Consider the following 20,466-nt stretch of genomic DNA (forward strand, 5'->3'; position numbering starts at 1 on the left):
CTCTAACTCAGATGACCTGCTGGGGCTTGTGAGAGTTTTGCCACCTGGCCTTGGTTGTGGTGGGTCCCAGCCATGAGTGGGGCCCTGCCCTCGGGATGGAGACTTTGTTGTCAATTCACCGGTGTAATCTCTAGCTCCACGGAGAAAGAGAAAAAAAACCTAACATTTAATGTACACCCATTGTATTGTATGCCTGGAGGGCAATGTGCTAGGCATTCTACATAAGTAACCTCCCTCCCCACACTCACACACAGTCCTGCAAGAAAGTGTTGTTCCCATTCTACAGAAAAGGAAACTGAGGCCCAAAAAGGGGGAAGTGGCTTCCCCAAAGTCACACCAGTAAAGAATGGGAGAGCTAGCCTTTATACCCAGATGTACCTGACCTCAGAACCAAATCTCTTAATCCAAGTCATCCAGTCAAATGCTAAGGTTCCTGGGCTACACTTGGCTCTTCCCATCCTCTAAAAGGTGAGACTGAGGGGAGCTGGGTTCTTTGGGACCTCACTATGCTCCTTCCCCTCTTTAGGCCTTGGTTTCCCATTTGAAAAATAAATCACTGTGAGCTTTGCAGTTAAAAATGCCAATTGAACCAACTATCTGATTTAACTCATTCCCAAATCTAAAAAAATCTTAGATGAGAGACTTTATTAAAGGTATAGTACAGAAGGAAAGAGAGAATTGGAGAAGAAAGAGTAACAATAAAATTTGGAAGCTGGAAAGCAGACAGGTGGCAACCTACTTGGTTGACTTGAGAAAAGAGAAAATGGGCTGATAGTAAGGAAAACTGACAACTTGCTAGTATACATAGAGCACTTACAAAGGCCTTGGGAATTGGTGGCAACAGCTATCGCTGGAAGTGGGAGTAAAGTGAAGAGGGTCTCAAATAAAGAGGATTGGGTGCAAGTTGTTTCTGAGACAGTTAAACCATCAGATCCCCTTCCCAAATCAGTATAACCAGGCTACTTCCCATCGCCAGCCTGGAGAAAGACTGGAGGTCTGCTTTGTGGAGAGGGTAAAACAGTCTCTGGACTACAGGATACCAGGCAAATTCAAAGCCGGGGTGTGCTGTACTGAAAACACAGTGACTACAGGAACATGGACATACAGGATTTTGAGACCTCAGCTCTCATGTACCACTTGATGCCCAGAATAGTGCCACACCATTACCGTCTAGGCTGGACAGTATAAGAGTCTGGGAAATCTGACCAGAGAAAGATGTAAAGAGAAAAGATATAAAGACATCGATATCGAGGATTCCTGGGTGAAATAATCTAGCTACTTCATGGATGGTGCAATCTGCATTCAACAAGTTCCATTCCAGTCAGCCTTTTGGGCCCACACTAGATGTGAGCAGACAGCTGAGATTCCAAACATCCAAGGAAAACCTCTAACTGGAGAAAAGGAGACTAAAACAGACACATGGTAGAGGGGAGGTGCTGTGGATTGGATGTCCCCCACAGCTCACTGAGACTTAATTCCCACTATGACAGTGTTGAGAGAGCAGGAAATCCTGTTACGGTAATTGAAAGGAGGGGCCTTTAGGAGGTGATTGGATTGTGTGGACCATGCCTAGTGAATGGATTGATCCATTCACTGAGTATTAAGTTGATGGTTTAATGGTAGTCATGGGTGTGGTTCTGATGACTTTAAAAGGAGAGCCAGTGAAGAGGTTAGTCTCTCTCCAGCTCTGCCATTTGCCATGTGAGACTCTGCATCACTGTGTATAGTCACCACCAACAAGGCCCTCAGCAGATGTGTCCACTGGACTTTGGACTTCCCAGACTCCAAAACTGTAAGCAGTAAATATTGTTTCTTTACAAGTTACCCAGTTTCAGGTATTTCTGTTATAAGCAACAGAAATGAACTAATACAGAAAATTGGTACCAGAAGCAGATTACTGCTTAAATAACAAACACTCGGAAATGTGGAAACAGCCTTGGAATGGTATTGGGCCGAGGCTGAAAGAATTGGGAGGAACAGGCTAGGAAAAGCCTAGATGCTGGTGAGGAAAGTTTGCAGCATCTTAGAGACTGGTTAAATGGTGGCAACCAGTATACTGATAGAAATATAGACCATTCTAAAGAGGTCTCAGGTGTAAATGAGAAGGAGCTTATTGGAAACTGGGGCAAAGATCATCCTTGCTATGAACTGGCAAGGAACTTAGCTGCATTCTGTTCATGCCCAAAAGTTTTATGGAATGTGGAATTTCAAAGTTATGAACCAGGGTATTTGGCAGAAGAAATTTCTAAGCAGCAAAGCATTAAGGAAGCTGCGTGGAAACTTGGAACAGCCTATGCTGAGTTATGGCAGAAAAGGCATGATATAAAGCCAGAATTTATAATTCAAAAGAAAGCAGAGGGCAAAATATCAGAAAGCTTTCAGTCTAGCCACGTAAAGCATGAAAAGGTGTCTTTGGGAGAGGAAACCAATGATGTAGCCCAGGGACCATTTGCTAAGGAGATTAGTTCAGAAGAATGGGATTATCAAGAGAATGGAAAGAAGACTTTGAAGGCATTTCAGAGATCTTTGGGGCTGCCTCTCCCATCACAGGCCCAGTGGCCTAGTGAAAGAGAATGTGAAAGAGTGAATGAGAAAGAGAATAGTGCAAGAGAATGGTTTCAGGAAACTGGTCTGAGGTGCCCTCCATGGCCTCACTGCCCAGTGTCACCTTGGGATGCTGCTTCCCTCACCCCAGCTGCACCAGCCATGGCTAAATTGGCCCCAGGTGTGGCTGGACCCACAGCTTTGAAAGATACAATCTGGAATCTTTGGTGGTATACACATGGTATTAAGTCTGCAAGCTCACAGAGTGCCAGAGCTATGGAGACTCAGGTGCCTCCAGCTCTATTTCAAAGGATGTATGGAAAAGTCTGGGGGCCCAGGAAGAGATCTGTCACAGGGGCAGAGTCACCACATGCAGCCTTCGCTGAAGTGATGCCAAGTGGAATGGAAACGTGGGGTGGGAGTAGCAGCAGAAAAACCCATCAGTGCCATGTCTAATGGAGCCATGAGAGCAGAACTGCCGTGGATTCCCCAGAATTGTAGAGCTACCAGCATGCAACACCAACCTGGGAGAGCTGAAACATGGCTGGAGACCAGGAAAACATAGGTGCAGGGCTGCCTGAGGACTGGGGACCCAACCCCCACACCAGTGTGAGGAGTATGCCAAACAGTGTGCAGAGTCAAGATACATGATTCGCCACCTTTGAGATTTGAGGCCTGCCCTGCTGACTTTTGGACTTGCTTAGGACCTGTTACCCCAATCTTTTGGCCTATTTCTCCCTTTTAAAACAGGAATATGTACCCTATGGTTGTCCCACCATTATATCTTGGAAGTAAATAAATCGTTTATATTTCACATATGGGACCTTGAAACTTTGGACTTTTGAGCTGAAACATGTCACAACTTTGGAGATGAAATGAACGTATTTGTATGTGAAAAACATATGAGGTTTGGGCACCCAGGGGCAGAATGCTTTGGATTGAATATCCTCCCAAAACTCATTGAGACTTAATTCCCTCTGTGGCAGTGTTGAGAGAGTGGGAAATCCTGTTATGGTATTTGAAAGGTGGGGTCTTTAGGAGGTGATTGGATTGTGAGGACCATGGCTAGTGAATGGACTGATCCATTCACTGAGTAATAAGTTGATGGTTTAATGGTGATCATTGGTATGTTTCTGATGGCTTTAAAAGGAGAGCCAGTGAGGAGTTTAGTCTCAACTCCACCATCCGCCATGAGAGACCCTTCCTCACTGTGCATAGTCACCAACAACAAGGCTCTCACCACATGTGTTCCCTGGACTTTGGACTTCCCAGCCTCCACAACTGTAAGCAATAAATAGAGTTTCTTTGCAGATTACCTAGTTTCGGGTATTTCTGTCCTAAGCAACAGAAATGGACTAATACAGGTGGCATTGGAGGAAACAGCAAATACACGTAGAGAAGGAAACATAGAGAGAAGCTACACAGCTGTGAAACGAGAACAGTATGCTACATTTTGTGAAAAGGAACCTTCAGGGAACAAAGAGGAGCCTTTGGAAATTGAAATAAGATAGCAGAAATGAAAACTCTGTAGGAAAACTGAAAAAGAAAACTGAAGAAATCTACAAAGGAGAACAAAAGTACAATGAGATTGAAAATAAGAAGAAAAAATAAAGCACCAGGCCAGGAAGCGTGAGTGAAATAATTTGGAAAAATTTCCCAGAACTGAAGGAAGAATTTTTAGATTGAAAGGGTTCACCAAGTATCCAACACAATGGAAGAAAGTCACCTCACACCAAGATATATCACTGTGAAACTTCAAACACTGGGAGCAATTCAAAATCCGAAAAGCTTTCAGAGAAAAAAACCAGGTCACACAAAAATTACAACTCAGAACAGCTTTGGACTTCTCACCAGTAACGCTGGAAACCTAAAAGCAATGGCTCAGTGCCTTCAAAATTTTAATGAAAATCATTTCCGACCTAGATTTCTATATCTAGCAAAACTACCTTTAATCAAGTGTAGGGTAGAATAAAGATATTTTTAGGCATGTAAGATTTTGAAAAGTTTGTTTCCTTCATGGTTCCTTTCTTAGGAAGCTATTGGAAGTGATGTTCTACCAGAATGAGGGGTGGACCACAAAGAGGAAGACATGGTATGTAGGAAAGAGGAGAGAGGTGAAGAGATGCCCAGAGCAACATGAAGGTGATCCCAACTGTGTGTCAAGCCCAGCGAGCTCACACCAAAGCAGGGCAGGAGCCGGGCCAGAAAGATCCAAAAAGAGGAAACTGGCAGGATGCCCGCTGTCTGGACTTTGTGAGAAGAGATGTAGATAACTGGCAGAGTGTGAGGTTGAATCAGTGATAAGTTTGTAGAAACTAAGCAAACATAAAAATGAGTTATTAACTCTAGGGGGAAAAATGTGCCGGAAAGGAAAAGTAAGTAAAATTGGCTAGCTGACTCTGCCCTGAATAGTGTTTGCAGAGTAAAAATAATGCAAACACTGAAGATGACTTTCACCAAAAGTGTGCTGTCTCTTTTAGGAGGACGGGGAGGTGGGAAGGGTGATTGTGTGTGGGTAAGGGCTGGGGAAGGAAGGGAAACTACATCCCCATCCTCCAGAGGGAGAGAAGTAAATAATTAATCCTAATACTGAAAAGATCAGGAAGCAGCCATACATGCAGTATTATTAGATACACAGAGGTAGATACACAAGAAATTGAACACGTCGAAAGTGGCTCCCTTTTGGCATATGAGTTATGGAGATGGAAGGTTGTGGAATGCTCTTCTTTATAGCAAACCTTGTACTATGTGGAACTGTGTTCATATATAACTTTAGTAAAAAAAAATAAAAATTTTTAAAAGGGATAAGCCAGTCTTGAAGGGCCTGTTGAAATATAAAATTCTTTTGATAGAGGGTGGTGAAGGAATATGGACACAAAAAGAAAGACCTGTTTCGTGACTGGAGTGCTGATTACCTGAGTGTGCTTCTTTTGTGAAAATTCATCAAGCTGTACACACATGATTTGTGCGTTTATATGTATGTATTTCTTACTTCAATAAAAAGTTTACTTAAATTACACCAAGGTCAAGGGTTCAGATCCCCATACAGGCCAGCTGCCTAAAAAATTAAAAAGTAAAGTTTACTTTAAAAATGATAAGTAATAGGCTACATCCCATTTTAGCAGCTTTGGGTACAAATGGTGCACTTTACAGTGATATTCCAGAGCAGAATTCAAGCCTTTCGTGGCCCAATTGGCAGGAGTTTATTCATTTTTGGCTTCCCTTCCCTCCAGGACTTTTGAGAATGCCCAAGGAACACTGATGCATTCCACAAGTCAGCCCTGGTGTGACTGGTCCCCACAGTCACCCTCTTCCTGTCTGGGCCAGGTCTTGCAACTTTTAACAGGCTCTTCCAGGCTGCTGCCACATTAACCTTAGCATTTCCCCAATGTGTAGACCCATGTCCAGCAGCACAGTCTGATAAGCAAGGTGGCTGGCAGGACAGGGTGCTCACAGAACAGGCACCCCATTTCAACGACCCTTCTGTGTGTATTCCCATCTTATTTCCACACTGACAATGCCTCTTGTCCTTTCACCATATTCTTACTATTAATCAGTGGGTAACAAATAGTGTTGCCTACCTTAAAATTTGGTTGAAAAGTGCCAATTTGGGGAATATGCTTAAGGCAATGCCTCCAGTTATGTATCCAACCAGGTCTCTCCCTGAAATGCCCAAGTCCAGCAAAAACCAGAGGAATCAGAAGGCAGGAAATGAAAATTTCAAATTGGAAACAAAAGTTATCTGTACCTGGAGTAGTCTCTGTTCCATGCTCCAAGGCCCTCTCCACTGTGGCGTTGCCCCCACCGTTCTCTTCTGCTAAACCTCAATCTCCATCATCATCGTCATCATCATCATCTCCGCCGAAGGGCAACATTGCCCATGGTGCCAAACATCTTTTATGTGATTATGCAGAGCTGTTTTCACTTCTCCCAGATTTCCCAGGATTGCATTTTAACTCGCGTCATTCATAATCTAAAACCCCCATTAAACTATTTTAACCAAATCCAAAGAGCAGCATCGCCCTCATGACTGTCACCTCTACCTCCAGACACTGAAAATTGCCAGCAATCACCAAATAAGCTTCTCTATCCTCAGAAAAATCCAGGTCTCAGCAGGTGATCCTGTTGCATGTGAGTGTGCAGAGTGTTCAGATGATGATAAGTGGAAGGAGAGGTAATGAAATTACTCATAGAGTATGACCAAGGACTCCAGGAGAAATGCTTCTCTAGCTTCCCTACCAAGAATAACTGTCCTTTTCTGAACAGTGGGGTTGTATTTACTTTAAGGACACCATGAATCTTATATCTGGCCCTGTTTCCCTCTTCCAGGTTTGTGGGGACTCTGGGTAGGAAGTGGGACCTCGTGCTGTGCAATGAGCCCAAACCTCATGCCTTTTGCCGATTTACTTCTTTACCCTATTTTCCCTTGGTCTCATTTTCCTTTCTTTAAATGTATCTTGCTCTGTTGTGTTCATCTTCATAAGCCTTAAAATCCTTTTTCAAAACACAAATTAATACTAAAATGCAGTGAAGGGCTGGCCCATTAGCTCAGTTAGTTAGAGCACAGTGTTGTAACACCAAGGTCAAGAGTTCAGGTCCCCTTACCAGCCAGCCAACAAAAAAAAGAACAATAAATAAAGAAGGTTTATTTAAAAAAAAAATGCGATGAGATTACAACTACATGATAGAACTGTGGATAAACATTGGAAAAAGATAATTATATTAGGGTGGTAGGACTATGAGTAATTTACTTTTCAAATATACATTAATATAATAAAGTAGAATAAATATTTTTAGTAATTTTTTTATTACACAAATAGATGTTCATGTTAGAAAATATGGAAAAGACAAAAAAATACAAAGATGAAAATGAATATCATTTATCATCCAACTCTCAATGTCAACATTATCTTTTTGGTATATTTCTTTCCAGCTTTTTTAGATGCATGCATATGTGTATGTGTATGTAAACTGTATATTTTCCAAATTTAAATTACTCATATTTTTGGTAAATTTGTTTTCACATAACAATAAGCCTTAGACATTTTTCCTTATCGTTATTCTTTATTCAGTATTCTTCTGCACCATCTTTTTTTTTTTTTTCTTTATTTTTTAGCAGCTGGCGGGTAAGGGGATTCAGAACTCTGGACCTTGGTGTTATCAGCACCACATTCTAACCAAGTGAGCTGATGGCCAGCGCTTGCACTGTCATTTTAAATTGCATAAGTTGTTTAGTCCCGATTGTATGCATGTACCATATTTATTTTATAAATTCCCCTTTATTGGACATTTAGGTTGTTCACTTTTAGTCCTTCCTTTCTGGGTTAATTTAGATGGCCAAATACCCCAACTTTGCTGAAATGTGTTTCTTATATTGAAATTATTTTTCTTCTTTTTTCATTACAGTGGTTTCTGGTTCATCATCCAGCTCTAAGTATGACCCTGAGATCCTGAAAGCTGAAATTGCCACTGCAAAGTCCCGGGTAGGGCCTCTTTACCTATGCCATTGATGGGGGCCACTGAGGACTTAGGCCACTGGTCCACCACAAGGCCAGAACAGATGCTTCAGCCAGAGCATGGCAGCCAGTGCTGACCAACAAGGCCCTAGATATTAACAGTAATTGTACTAATAGTGATGGGAGTGCAGCTACCATTTCACACATAATCTCCATATACCAAACATAGTGCTAAATTCCTCATGTGTATTATCTCATGTTCTTGCAACAACCCCATGCAGTAGCTACTGTCATGTGCATTTTAAAGATGAGCAAACAAAGGCTTAGAGGAGCTAAGAAACTTGTCCAGGGTCACAAGAGACTCAAGTCTTACTCCAAAGTTTTTAATGTAGTGTGCTGTCTTCCTAGCTATTGCTTATTCTACATTATCTTATTTAATTGCTTTATGATTACCTTAGAAGACACATATTATTATTCCTGCTTTAACTGATCTCATATCAGTTAAGTGATTTGTTCATGGTAAAGACAGTATTTTGGACACTGGGTTAGTTAAACCCAAAGTACTTTCCACAAACTCAGATGCCTGCAAGAAAATGTAAATGGGGGAAATGGGCTGACAGGGAGGCAATAGGGAGTAGTGGGGACTATGTAACCTAGATTGCATGCCCTGTCTAAAGGGGAATAGAATTTCAGCACTAGTTTGTTGTGGCCATGCTGGGATGTGGGCTCAGTGTTACCAGATCTTCAGGTATTTTTATAAAGGAACTGTATATATAGGCTTACTATATGAAATCTCTCAATATTTAATTACCAGCTACTCATTTTAAAAGTTGAATAATACTCTGCAGGCCAAACAACCCTTTCCGCAGGCTGGATCTGGCTCCTAGAGCCTGTCTTACCTCTAAAGTGACTACATTGCCTCTCACCTCCATGCAAAGCACTCTCATATCCACTTCCTGACTTAGGTAATGCACAGCCCTGGGAATTGCCATTATCCTCATCCATCAGAACAGGAGAGTGGGTCTCAGAATGGCAAGATGGCTTGAAAGAGGTCACACAGCCTCTGACCCAGCCCTGTGTGTGGTCTTCTGCCATGCAGGTCAACAAGCTCAAGAGAGAGATGGTTCACCTGCAGCATGAGCTACAGTTCAAAGAGCGTGGCTTTCAGACCCTGAAGAAGTAAGTCCATCTGCCATGTACAGCATGGGGGCCGTCTACCCATGCTGCCCTACTGTCCTCCTCCTCTCTCTCCTTCAGTCCCTTTCTTTCCTTCTCAAAATGTAGCTCTCCAGTCATCCAATTCAAGTTCTTTTCACTGGCATTTCCTGAAGATACTATCACCCAAGGGTGGGGTTTGGAAAGAGGAATCAATTCAGACCACAGAGCTCTCATTGTCCTCAGAACTCCTGAAGCTGTTAAGGTCTGTTCCACTCAGCTGAGTTTTACTATCCAGTCATAGAAGTAATGTTGAGCATTCCTGTGCGCACATCTCTTCCCCTCTAGTAGAGCCAGTGGAGAGAGAGAGAGAGAGACACACACACACACACACACACACACACACACACACACACACTCTTACACTTTTGTTCCCCATGGCCACTAAAAGTGAGCAAGTTTTTCCCCTGGTGCTCCACTAAAGAACAGCAGTCTCCTCCAGCAGTAAAAAAATTACTAGAAAAGAATGCACAATGCCATGTATATTTTATGGAAGACTTAAGGAGTTTCCAGGATAACAGTGACCAAAATGTAATTTTCACTTTTAGAAGCTGACTTGCAGCCAAGCGAGATACAGTTCTTTTGTTTCTTAAGAGCAGACGTGTTGACTGTCATGATTGTGATTATACTAGCTAAGCTTCATTGAGCAATTACTCTCTGCCGGGAACACCTTCAGGGTTTCTACATGGTTATACTCCTTTGATCCTCATAGCAATTCTATAAGGAATGTTCTTTTAGCTAAGCCCATTTTATAGGTGAGGAAACTGAGTCTTGTAGCAGGTGCCCTATAAATGTTAGCTTATTGCCATTATTAACCAAAACATATAACTTAGACTTATTCATTGAATTGTGTTCAGTATATCTGATGGGCTCATTGGACGATCATTACAAAGGTACCTGGTAGTCCTCTTGGGAGCTCTAGGCAGGGCACCAAGTAGATTTCTCACCGAGTAGGTATTTTTATTCTGAGGGGCATCTCACTTAGATTCCCATGGAGGCCACACCTGTAAGGATGGCTGTTTCTGTAGTCACTTGCTTTTTTTCTCTCCCTGACTGTATCTTTTCCTCATCCTCTGAACTTCAAATCCACACCACCACCACCCCCTCCATTCAATGGCCATAGCCCAAAGCCTTTGGTCACCAGTTGAGGTGTGACTTGGTTCTTATTCACATCTTCCCACCCCACAAGCCCCCCAAGTCTGGTGTGAGCTGTCAGGAATTTGGAACAACCCATGATATAAGGAAGTATGGCTTTATATCATAAATTGTGTACAATTGCTTTTGTTTTACAAATTGTAAATTATGGCTATATATTTGTCTGTTTACATATTAAGTATGTGTTTTTTATATATGTACATATTGTCAATCCTGCCTCTCAAAACAGATTCTAAACTCATTAACACCAGGCACTATGCTTTAGGCTTCTCGGTAATCTTCAGTTGTGCCACGGACTGTTCAGGGCAATAGTGTGAACTTAGAAAATTCCTGTTTTTGACTATTAAAGCAGTAGCCTCAGTCTTCCAACTCTCTAGCAGAACAGCTTCTTCTGAGCACATAGTTTAAGGGCTACTCACTCCTACTCACACATCATCTTACCTTACTGAATGTCTACACCCCACCCCCACCCCACTCCTACAATCCTCAAGAGCTTCTGGTTAGAACACTTCCCATTATTCTCTGAGCCACCACAAACCTGTTTTGCCACTTTGTCACCCTGTAGCGGCATTGAAAATTCTTGTTGTTTGGTAAGCTGATGCTGAAACCCCAAAGACAAGCCTCCTATATTTCCCCTCCCTGCCCCATGTTTGATATCAGACCCAGATAAGACTCCATGGCAGCTCTGGCAGCCCACATTCCTCAGCCGGAAGCCTGGCTCCACATCTAGCATGGAGGAAGGCATCGACTTTAATGTACACCTTGGTATAGAGGGTTAGGAATGTAGCCTAAAGAGGCAGATGGCCCGTGTTCAAATCCCAGTTCCCTGGGACCTTAGAAAAGCAACTTAACCCTTATGAGCTTCGATTTCTTTATCTGAAAAACGAGTGGTCATAAAGATTGAATTGGATGATCCATGCCAAATACATGACGGTATGTGGCACGCAGGAAGAGCTCAGTAAGAGGAGGGTGGGGCAGTGACCTCTGGCTAGTACCTGCTTGGACTTGGGAAGGGAATTCAGGTGAAATAGATGTCTGCCCTGGGCTAGATGCTGTGCTGAGTAAGCACTTTACAACAGACACCTCATTTCATTCTCTTTCCCCCCTTTTAGGAGAAGTTTTTGTTCTGCCCCGTTTTATAGATGAAGTCACCAACACGATTGAAAGTATGCCCAAGGCCATCAGCTAGCAAGTGTCAGCGCCGGGACTAGAACCCAGGACTATTGAATTTTGAAGCTCAGTCTCAGTAACTCCTTTCCTGGCATCATTGCAGATAACCCCCCTCCCTCTACCCAGAAAACATAAGACCCCTTCCCATCTCCTGTGAATCCTTTTCAGGGTCTATTGGAGGATGGTCCTGCTACTACTACTTAGCCTCCTCTCTTTGCAGAACATGGGGAGAGGTAAAACTCATCCTTAAGGAGTGACATAAGGCGTTGCTGGGATAACTTTGACCAAATGTAATTTTCACTTTTAGAAGCTGACTCACAGCCGAGTAAGATATAGCTCTCTTGTTTCTTAAAAGCACAGATATAACTGTAATGACTGTGATTATAGTAGCTAAGAGGTGCTGAGCAGTCACTCTGTGCTGTGACTCTATTTGTTTGATTCATAGTCAGCAGCCCCAGTTTTAGAAGGAGGGTGAGAGAGAAAGAGTAAAAAGAGAAAAGGTTGATGAGGATTGAAGGATATCTCTTAGAGAAGACTGAAAAGAAAAATCAAGACGAGAGCATGGGACCGGGCTGTCGGCTCCTTCGAGCCCTTGTAAGTGGGGAAGAGTTGAGACTTGGCATGTGGCGCCTGTGGAGGAGGGCAGAGCGGCATCCGTCTGCACATCACAGAGCCGCCGTGCCCGGTGAGAGTTGTCTGGACAGGTCTGGGAGGAGTCAGCTGCTGCTGGAGACTTCACTCTGCTTCCCTGTGGCTGCTGGGTGTGTGAGTCTGTGAAGGCCTGAGAGAGATGGCAGCTACATAATTTGGAAATCCTAAAGCACATGTATCCCCTCCCCCCTCACACACAACTTTTACTTTAAAAAAAAAAAAAAAAGATCCATTCACTGAATCATAATGGTGACCCTTTCTTCTCCCCCTACCCTCTTCCCACCCTAGTTTCATCCCAAGTGTGTTCCCCCTCAGACCTACTCTCTAGAGCCAAACTCCAGAGCCCGGGTTGCTAAGTCCCTTGAAGAAACCAGGTAGAGGCTGTTTGAGGCCCAGCAGACAAACCTCTTCTGTTCCATCCAGCTGGGGATTCAAAGCCATTCTCACCCTGTTGGCAGAGGACAGCTGAGCGCAGCTGCCTCCCCAGAGCCCCCAGCCCTCAGACATGCTCAAGCAAACAGCATCTCCCCTACACCCCCATCTGGGGTGGGGCCACCTCCCGGTCCAGTCGCTTGCTCTGACTCTGGGGATCCTCCTTTCCACCAAGCATTTTCAGCAGGACTCTGCTGGGGAAAGCTTCCACAGACAAATTTTTCAGACTGAATCTGAGACCAGTCTTAGCCGACCTGGCAGGCTTACCCAGGCCCGAGTCCTCCAAAGGAGTAGACAGGCTATTTTTAGTGGGGAGACATAAATGGGGCTTTGTTTTCTCTCCAAGGAGGCTGAAGTAACCGCAGGGGGAGGCTGAGTTGAGACCGCGCTCCCTGCCTCCCTCTCACCCGCTCAGGGGTGCAGACGAGGAGGCCAGAATGAAAACCCACTCCCGCTCAGTGATTCCCCACTCGGGTTATTTTTAGCCCAGGACAATTTGGCCTGTAGCAGGAAACCAGAAAGGAATGCCTGTGAGTGGTTTCTCATCCTGAAATAATGGGTTGGTGGTGTTCCCGCAGACTGTGAAAACTCCTTTTCCCCACCGTGGACCGAAACCTCCGGCCTAGCCTTTGGCAATAGTGTGAAGCAGTTAAAATGTCTCTCCGCCCTCAAGACCTTTTCCACATCACAGCCCTCCTCCTCCAGAAGCTCAGATTTGGTCTGACCTTCAGAAAACTACATCAAAATCCATTGCTTTTTTTTTTTTTTTAATACTCTCTTTCCGCATCAAAGTGAACCTGTGTGTAGGGTCAGGATAAGCTGATAAGCTGTCCAGGCTAGAAATGTTTTAACCCTTGCATTTGTACAGTACATCCTTGTTCACCACAAGATTTTCCATCCTTTATTCCACTTGATGTTCCTCACAATCCCAAGAGTATGGGCCAAGCAGATGGCATTATCCAGGGTTTTTTAGAGGAGGAAACTGAGGCTACACGTGGTCGAGAGCCATGACCAAGGTCACACTGCTGACAGGTAGTCAAACTGGGAGTTTTTCATCTTTCTTACCTTTTCTTTGTTGTGTCCATTAACTCAACTTATTAAAGACAGTGGTTCTTGACCAGGGTGATTTTACTCCCTCTCCCCCAAGGGACATTAGGGAATATATGGTGACATTTTTGGTTGTCACAACTTGGGGTTCAGGTGCTACTTAGCATCTTGTAGGTCAAGGCAAGGGATGCTGCTAAACATCCTACAATGCACAGAACCACCCCTTTCCCCAACAAAAAATTATCCAGCCCCAAATATCAAAAGTTCTGAAGTCGACACCCAGATTAACTTGGATTAAAGAACTGTTCTATGCCAGATACTAAAACTACTCAGTCATATTCAACTCTGTCCCCTGTTTCCAAGCTTGCCAGAGGCCAGTCAAGGATGCGACCGTATAAACTATAAATTATCACATAACATAATGAGGAGTGCGGTGTCACAGTTATGTGTGATGTATTATGGGAACCACCTACCCTGCCTGGAGGACCCAGGGAGGTAATCAGGGAAAGCTTCCTGTAAGAGCTGATGCTTAGAGGACCCTTGACTTCAAGAACGGCATTGCTTTGCAGACACCCACTATGGGACATTTGCAGTTTAACAGGGATCTTCAGTGACTTATCCCACAAGTGGGACCTGGGGAGGAAGGGTGTGCTGGACAGAGAAAGGAGACATCTTGAGGGACTGAAGCACTGTGGTCTGTGTTTTTCCTCTGGGGAAATCCTGTGCCTTCCCTGTTTATGTCTAACCTTTCCCATTAACTGTCTTCTAGAATCGATAAGAAAATGTCTGATGCTCAGGGCAGCTACAAACTGGATGAAGCTCAGGCTGTCTTGAGAGAAACAAAAGCCATCAAGAAGGCCATCACCTGTGGAGAAAAGGAAAAGCAAGATCTCATCAAGGTACACATGTCCCTGGTGACGTGGCCCCCTCTCGATTTCTCCTGAGCCACCCCCATGTGCCAGGACTCAGGCAGGCTATTTCCACATGCTGCACTGATCACTGAGTTCTCATTACTAGTCTTCTCAGGGTTTTGGTCCCATTTCATAGAGGAGGAAATGGAGGCTGAGAAGCATTAAGTGACTTCCCTAAGGCCACACAGCTAGTGTAATGGCAGAATTGGAATGGCAGCCATTTGGCCTAGTCCCAAGGCTATGATTTTGCTACCAGTTCTAGCCACCTTGCTTATTTGTCCAAGAACCAAATGGAAGGAGGAGGTTTCCACATCGTTAACGTCAAAATGTAACATCTCTATAAGCATCCCCTTGCGTATTGGGACCCCATGCTGGGAACTGAACAAGTAATACACATTATTAAATGTGCCAGGCAATTGTGCCAAGCACTTTGCGTGCATTTCTTACGTCAACTCTAGCATATCCCCATTGTACAGATCAAGACTGTACAACTCAGAGAGTAAGGAGTAGAGCCATGATTCAAAGCCATCTTCTTAACCTGGGGACATATCACCTCCCCATGCAGGAACTACCTGACCTCTGAGATATTTTATTATGTTCTCTATTGGCAGATTAGGAGTCTGACACTCAGAGATGCTATGAATGACTTAGTGAAAGAAGTTTTATGCTCTGTGATGAACAGAACAATTCTCGAGCTCCTTCCCAGGACAGCTTCCCAGTGAAAACATTCTCACAAGGCACTCATGGACAGACAGGAGTGTTCCTATTGTGATTAGTGGTCAGGTGCACAGAGGCTTAAGTCAGATAGACCAGGTCCAGATCACGGCTCTGTCAGCTTCTCACTGATAAAATGGAGCTAATCATAGGTTATTCCTCACGAACTTGTTGTTCAGTAAGATCACAGGAAGCTGACAGTTATCGAGTATTAACTGGACTAGTGCTTTACACTGTCTTCTCATTGAATCAGTGTGATAGCTCTGTGAAAAAGGACCTGTGATTTATTCTCATTTTACAGAAGAGGAAATTGAAGCACAGAGAGGTTCATCAGCTAGCTCGGATCACACAGCTAGGCAGTAGCAGAGCAGGGGTTCCACCTCGGACAGTGTGGTTCCAGAGTTGGAATTCACATGGGTCTCTCCCATGTAAAAGACCCATGATGGAGCCTGGCACACCATAAGTACCCACCTGCTGCTAGCTCTCTATTACAAGCTGTCTGGGATGAGCATGGGTTCCTAAATTAGGGACAGTGGAGAGCAAGGCCAGTGGAACATGACAGACCTGGAGCTCCCCCCCCCAGGAAGGCACGTGGCTGACCGTGCCCTCCCGCTGCAGAGCCTGGCCGCGCTGAAGGATGGCTTCCGCACCGACAGAGGGTCGCACTCAGACCTGTGGTCCAGCAGCAGCTCTCTGGAGAGTTCGGGCTTCCCGCTGCCCAAACAGTACCTGGACGTGAGCTCACAGACGGACATCTCGGGAAGCGTGAGTAGGCAGCACGCACTGCAGGCCCTCAGGAGAGGCGGCGTCTGGGAGGCCCAGTTCTGGTTGCTAACCCCAGGAGCCAGCCGGAGGTCTCTGCGGGGCTGGCTGCTAACTCGCACTCTGGAGCTCCGCTCTCTCGCAGACCTCCTGGCCCCAGGATGACATGAGATGGTGGGGTGGAGGAAAGTCCAGTGCAGATGGACTCCACAGTCCTGCATATTGCCCGGTCGAGTGCTTGTGTCTTTAGACACTGCACAGAAGCAGTTTTAAAGGACAAAGTGTGTCTTCATCTGGTTTCTTTCATACTATTTTGCGGGTCCATTTTGTTTTTCTTTCACCAGCTGGAAAGCAGAGGCTATTTTTCTCCTGTTCCAAAACAATGCATACAGCTTTCAGACAGCTGCTTGGCTCCCATTTCCAAAGCTGAATAGTGAAAGTGCTGTCCAGATGTAGCTCATAAAAGAGTTAGAGCAGGACTGAACTACAGTGGTCTGTAACTTTTGGGGAGCTTTTGTTTTATTAGAGCAGGCGTTGTTGAACAAATCCACCTCCCAACCTTCCTGGCTAAATACTATTCCTATCTGATTTCTATAGCTTCTTCCCACTTGTGAAGAGAAGCTATGCCCATGTGTGACCCGGTGAGCCTTGTAGCTTCTTGCTGCTCTTGACAGACTAGCACTGCAAAAGGGGCTTTCTCCTTCCCCACACCACCTGTGTTCCAGCTACAAGCCACATGCAGGCCAAAGTACTTGTCAAGAGCTGTGTGCCTCCTTCTAAGTTCTTGGACCTTCTCCACACTCGCCCAGTGTTTCACTCCTAACTGCAGCCCCTCTGGGTTTTCTGTTGACCCCTTCCTAGCACCTCCTGAATGGCTTTCTTGTATATTGGCTGTCCTGTTTCCTCCTCACCAACTGGCTCCATGCTTCTGTGGCTTGAGTTGGCTCCTAGCCATTGGGGGCTGCAAAATGATATTCTGGGCCCTCGGCTTCTCTTCTCAAAATGATAGATGTCTGAGTTTGTGGCTCTCCCCACAGCCTGAAGGAAGGAAAGTGCGCTTACCCAGCTTCCCTGCGATCTGCACAGCCAGCCCAGTCACTTGGGGCTATTCTTGGCTACTGCCCACACAAGCTGTCAAGTCTCTCATGGGCTCTTGAAACCCAACTCAGCACCAGCCACAATAGCCATGTAATTCCTGACTTTGTTCTTCTCCTCCAGTTCGGCACCAGCAGCAACAATCAGTTGGCAGAGAAGGTCAGATTGCGCCTTCGATATGAAGAGGCTAAGAGAAGGTAATTGGAGGCTGGGGACTAGGGGAGGGGCAGTTCCAACAATAACTGCTATTGTAGAATGTCTACTCTTTGCCCTGCCTATTACACACCTCATCTTTAATCCTTGCAAAGACCATGAAGATAGGTATTATAATCTTTACGTATTTATCCTCTCCGAAATTCAGGGAGGAAATGACTTGCCCAGGACTCTGCTAGACAGAGAGTGGAACTGTGCTTTGAACCCAGGTCTGTTTAATCTCGAAGCTTAGTTATCTCTCCATATGCCTGTCTTGGTGTCTATAATTGAAGTTTTCTGATGATCCTGTAAGCGGTTTGGTTTAAAGAAGCACAACTTGGGTTTCAGCAACAGGCTAAAAAGACTAAGGATCCTTCCTGCTTCAGTGTCTCCTGCATAACTAAGAGCAAACTGTGCTTTCAAACAGTGTAGACCCCAGGGATTTAGATGCTCTGTGACTTCACAGAATCCTAAGCAGTTGAGTTCCACTACCACAAATAAAATAATAATCAAAGCTAACATTTTTAGAGCATCTGTTACAGGCCTAAACAGATTGTTTATTGTACTAAAAGATTTGTACATACATCATCTCATTTAATTTCAAAAGCAACTTTATAGCATAGGTTCTGTGTTAGAGAGGAAAAAGGTAAGACCCAAGATGTTTCATGATTTTTCCAGTTGGTAGCATATTTAAACCCTGGACATTGTAGTTCCAAGTTCATTGTCTTCTTATACACTGAGCCACTTATTGGGAAAGAACCCACTGGGTGTTGTGGTGATGGTTAATGAAGCCAGGCATATTGCTATCCTTTCCTCCTTAAACTAAGTTGCCTGGCCCAGGGTCCTTCTCAGCCAGGCCAGGAAAAGTGTGGCAGTGCCCAGCTGTGCCCCTCGGCCAACTCTGTGAGCAGCAGAACTCTCTTTAGCAATGACAGAAATCCAATAGAAACTGGAGGAAGCAAAAAAGGAGATGTATTGGCTTATTTAACTCCACAGTCCTGAGGTACACAGCATTCAGGCACAGCTATTTCTAGGGACTCAATGTTACACAGACTCAGTCTCCCTCCTTTTGTGTAGGCTTGCCTTTGTGTAGGCTTCACTCTCAAGCATACTTTCCTGTCTCTGAAAATATAGTAATAAACTAACTCAGTTTTTCTCCTACTACACTCTCACAACACACTTCAGATGCCAGATGTGTGGGGCTTTTTCCCACACATCAAGCAGTCAGTTCTGCAGCGGACACCAGCTGGGTGTCCTCCAATTCATTTCCAACACTAGCATCGGATCCCAGAGGTTGGGGGCTCACTCCCACAAGACTGCCCCCCTCTTTTGATGCTAGTTGCAAGCCCTGAGTTGTTTTACCTGTGCTTCTGACCAACCTGCTATATGTTGGGATTCCCACAACCCCTTCCTTGGGTTCAGTTAATTTGCTAAAGCAGCTTAGAGAACTCAGGGAAGCACTTTACAGTTGTCCCTCAATATCCATGGGAGATTGGTTCTAGGACCGTCCCTCTGATACCAGAAGTCAAGCATGCTCAAGTCCCTGATATAAAATGGGGTAGTATTTGAGGGCCGGCTCGTGGCTCAATTGGGAGAGTGTGGTGCTGATAACACCAAGGCCACTGGTTCAGATCCCTATATAGGGATGGCCGGTTTGCTCACTCGGGAGAGCGTGGTGCTGACAACACCAGAAGGGTTAAGATCTCCTTACCGGTCATCTTTTGGGGGAAAAAAAAAAGAATGGTGTAGTATTTGCATGTAACCTGTGCACATCCTCCCTTATACTTTAAATTATCTCTAGATTACTTATAATACCTAATACAATGTAAATGCTATGTAAATAGTTGTTATATTGTTTAGGGAATAAGGACAAGAAAAAAGTGTACATGTTCAATATAGACACTGTTTTTTCCCAAATATTTTTGATCCACAATTGGTGGAATCAACAGATGCAGAGCCTATGGATACAGAGGGCTGGCTGTACTTACATTTACTGGTTTATCTTGAAGGGTGGCACAAGGCATACATATGAAGAGGTGCATAGGGCAAGGTATGGGAAAAGGGGCACAGAGCTTCCATGCCCTCCCTGGGCATGCCACCTTCCAGGAACTGCCACATGTTCAGCTATAAAGAAGCTCTCTGAACCCTGTCCTTTTGGGGTTTTATGGATGCTTAACTGTATAGGCATGATTGGTGAAATCATTGGTCATTAGTGATCAGCTTAACCTTTAGCCCTTTTCCCTTTTCTCCTCCCCTGGGTTTGGAGGGTGGGGCCGAAAGTACCAACTCTCTAATCCTTCTGGTGACCAGACCCCATCCTGAAGCTACCTAGGGGCTACCACTTCATTAGTGTACAAAAAGACACTTATCACCTTGAAGAGTCCAAGGATTTTACCAGTTGTATGCCAGGAAACTGGACCAAGACAAAGTATGTATTTCACAATATCATGCTGTCCAAGTGGCAAGATGACCCCTAGCAATTCTAAGCTTACATACTACCAGTTTAGCAACCCCAGTGGAAAGGGAACTACTTTTCCCAGCAGTTTTAAAAGTCTGGGTTTGAGACTCGCTGGCTTATTTGGGTAGGGTGGGAGGGGGTGGGAATTAGAATTCTCTGAAGGTCCAGGCATGGGTCATGTGCCCAACCCTGGAAAGGGTCAGCTTTGTGGGAACCAAGTGACTTGAAAGTGTGGGAGGAGTGGTTTCCCAAAGACGAATTGGAATGTTGTTAACAAAAGGAGGAGGAATTGGATACTGGTCAGGTAGAAAGAAACAGATGTCCTGTGTACTATTTCAGTTCCCCCTAGGGGTCCAGCAGAACAGCAGGACTTCTGTATTTGGACAGCGCCTTCTCATCCCTTCTGAAGGGAACCACTCTGAACCTTGGATCTATTCCAGGCTGCCTAACACCTGTGTTAGACGATCAGTCCTGGAGAGACTAAAGGACTGAAATCTTCCCCCCTGGGGTTGAGCCTCTCAACTTCTCATCTCAGAACTTCATGGCTCATCTGCCTTTATTCAGCTCCTTGCTTCCCCTCCACCCAAAGCTAGTTTTAGTGTAAAGGACAGAGCAGCCTGGTGAATGGGAAAGCAGAGGCTACAGGACTTGAAGGAGAGAAGGG

At 44.7% G+C, this 20,466-nt stretch overlaps 1 protein-coding gene across 1 annotated transcript in view; it reads left to right on the top strand.

The window, feature by feature from the left end:
• Window positions 1-20,466, top strand: part of WWC1 (WW and C2 domain containing 1) — a 151,201-nt gene that overhangs the window by 86,849 nt on the left and 43,886 nt on the right. The window contains exons 4-8 of the mRNA XM_063086920.1: window positions 7,951-8,027; window positions 9,100-9,179; window positions 14,440-14,569; window positions 15,914-16,060; window positions 17,276-17,349. Of these exons, the coding sequence (XP_062942990.1) occupies window positions 7,951-8,027; window positions 9,100-9,179; window positions 14,440-14,569; window positions 15,914-16,060; window positions 17,276-17,349 (508 nt within the window). The remainder of the gene's footprint in view (window positions 1-7,950; window positions 8,028-9,099; window positions 9,180-14,439; window positions 14,570-15,913; window positions 16,061-17,275; window positions 17,350-20,466) is intronic.

The sequence above is a fragment of the Cynocephalus volans genome, chromosome 2, assembly GCF_027409185.1.
Source record: "Cynocephalus volans isolate mCynVol1 chromosome 2, mCynVol1.pri, whole genome shotgun sequence".
NCBI lineage: Eukaryota > Metazoa > Chordata > Mammalia > Dermoptera > Cynocephalidae > Cynocephalus > Cynocephalus volans.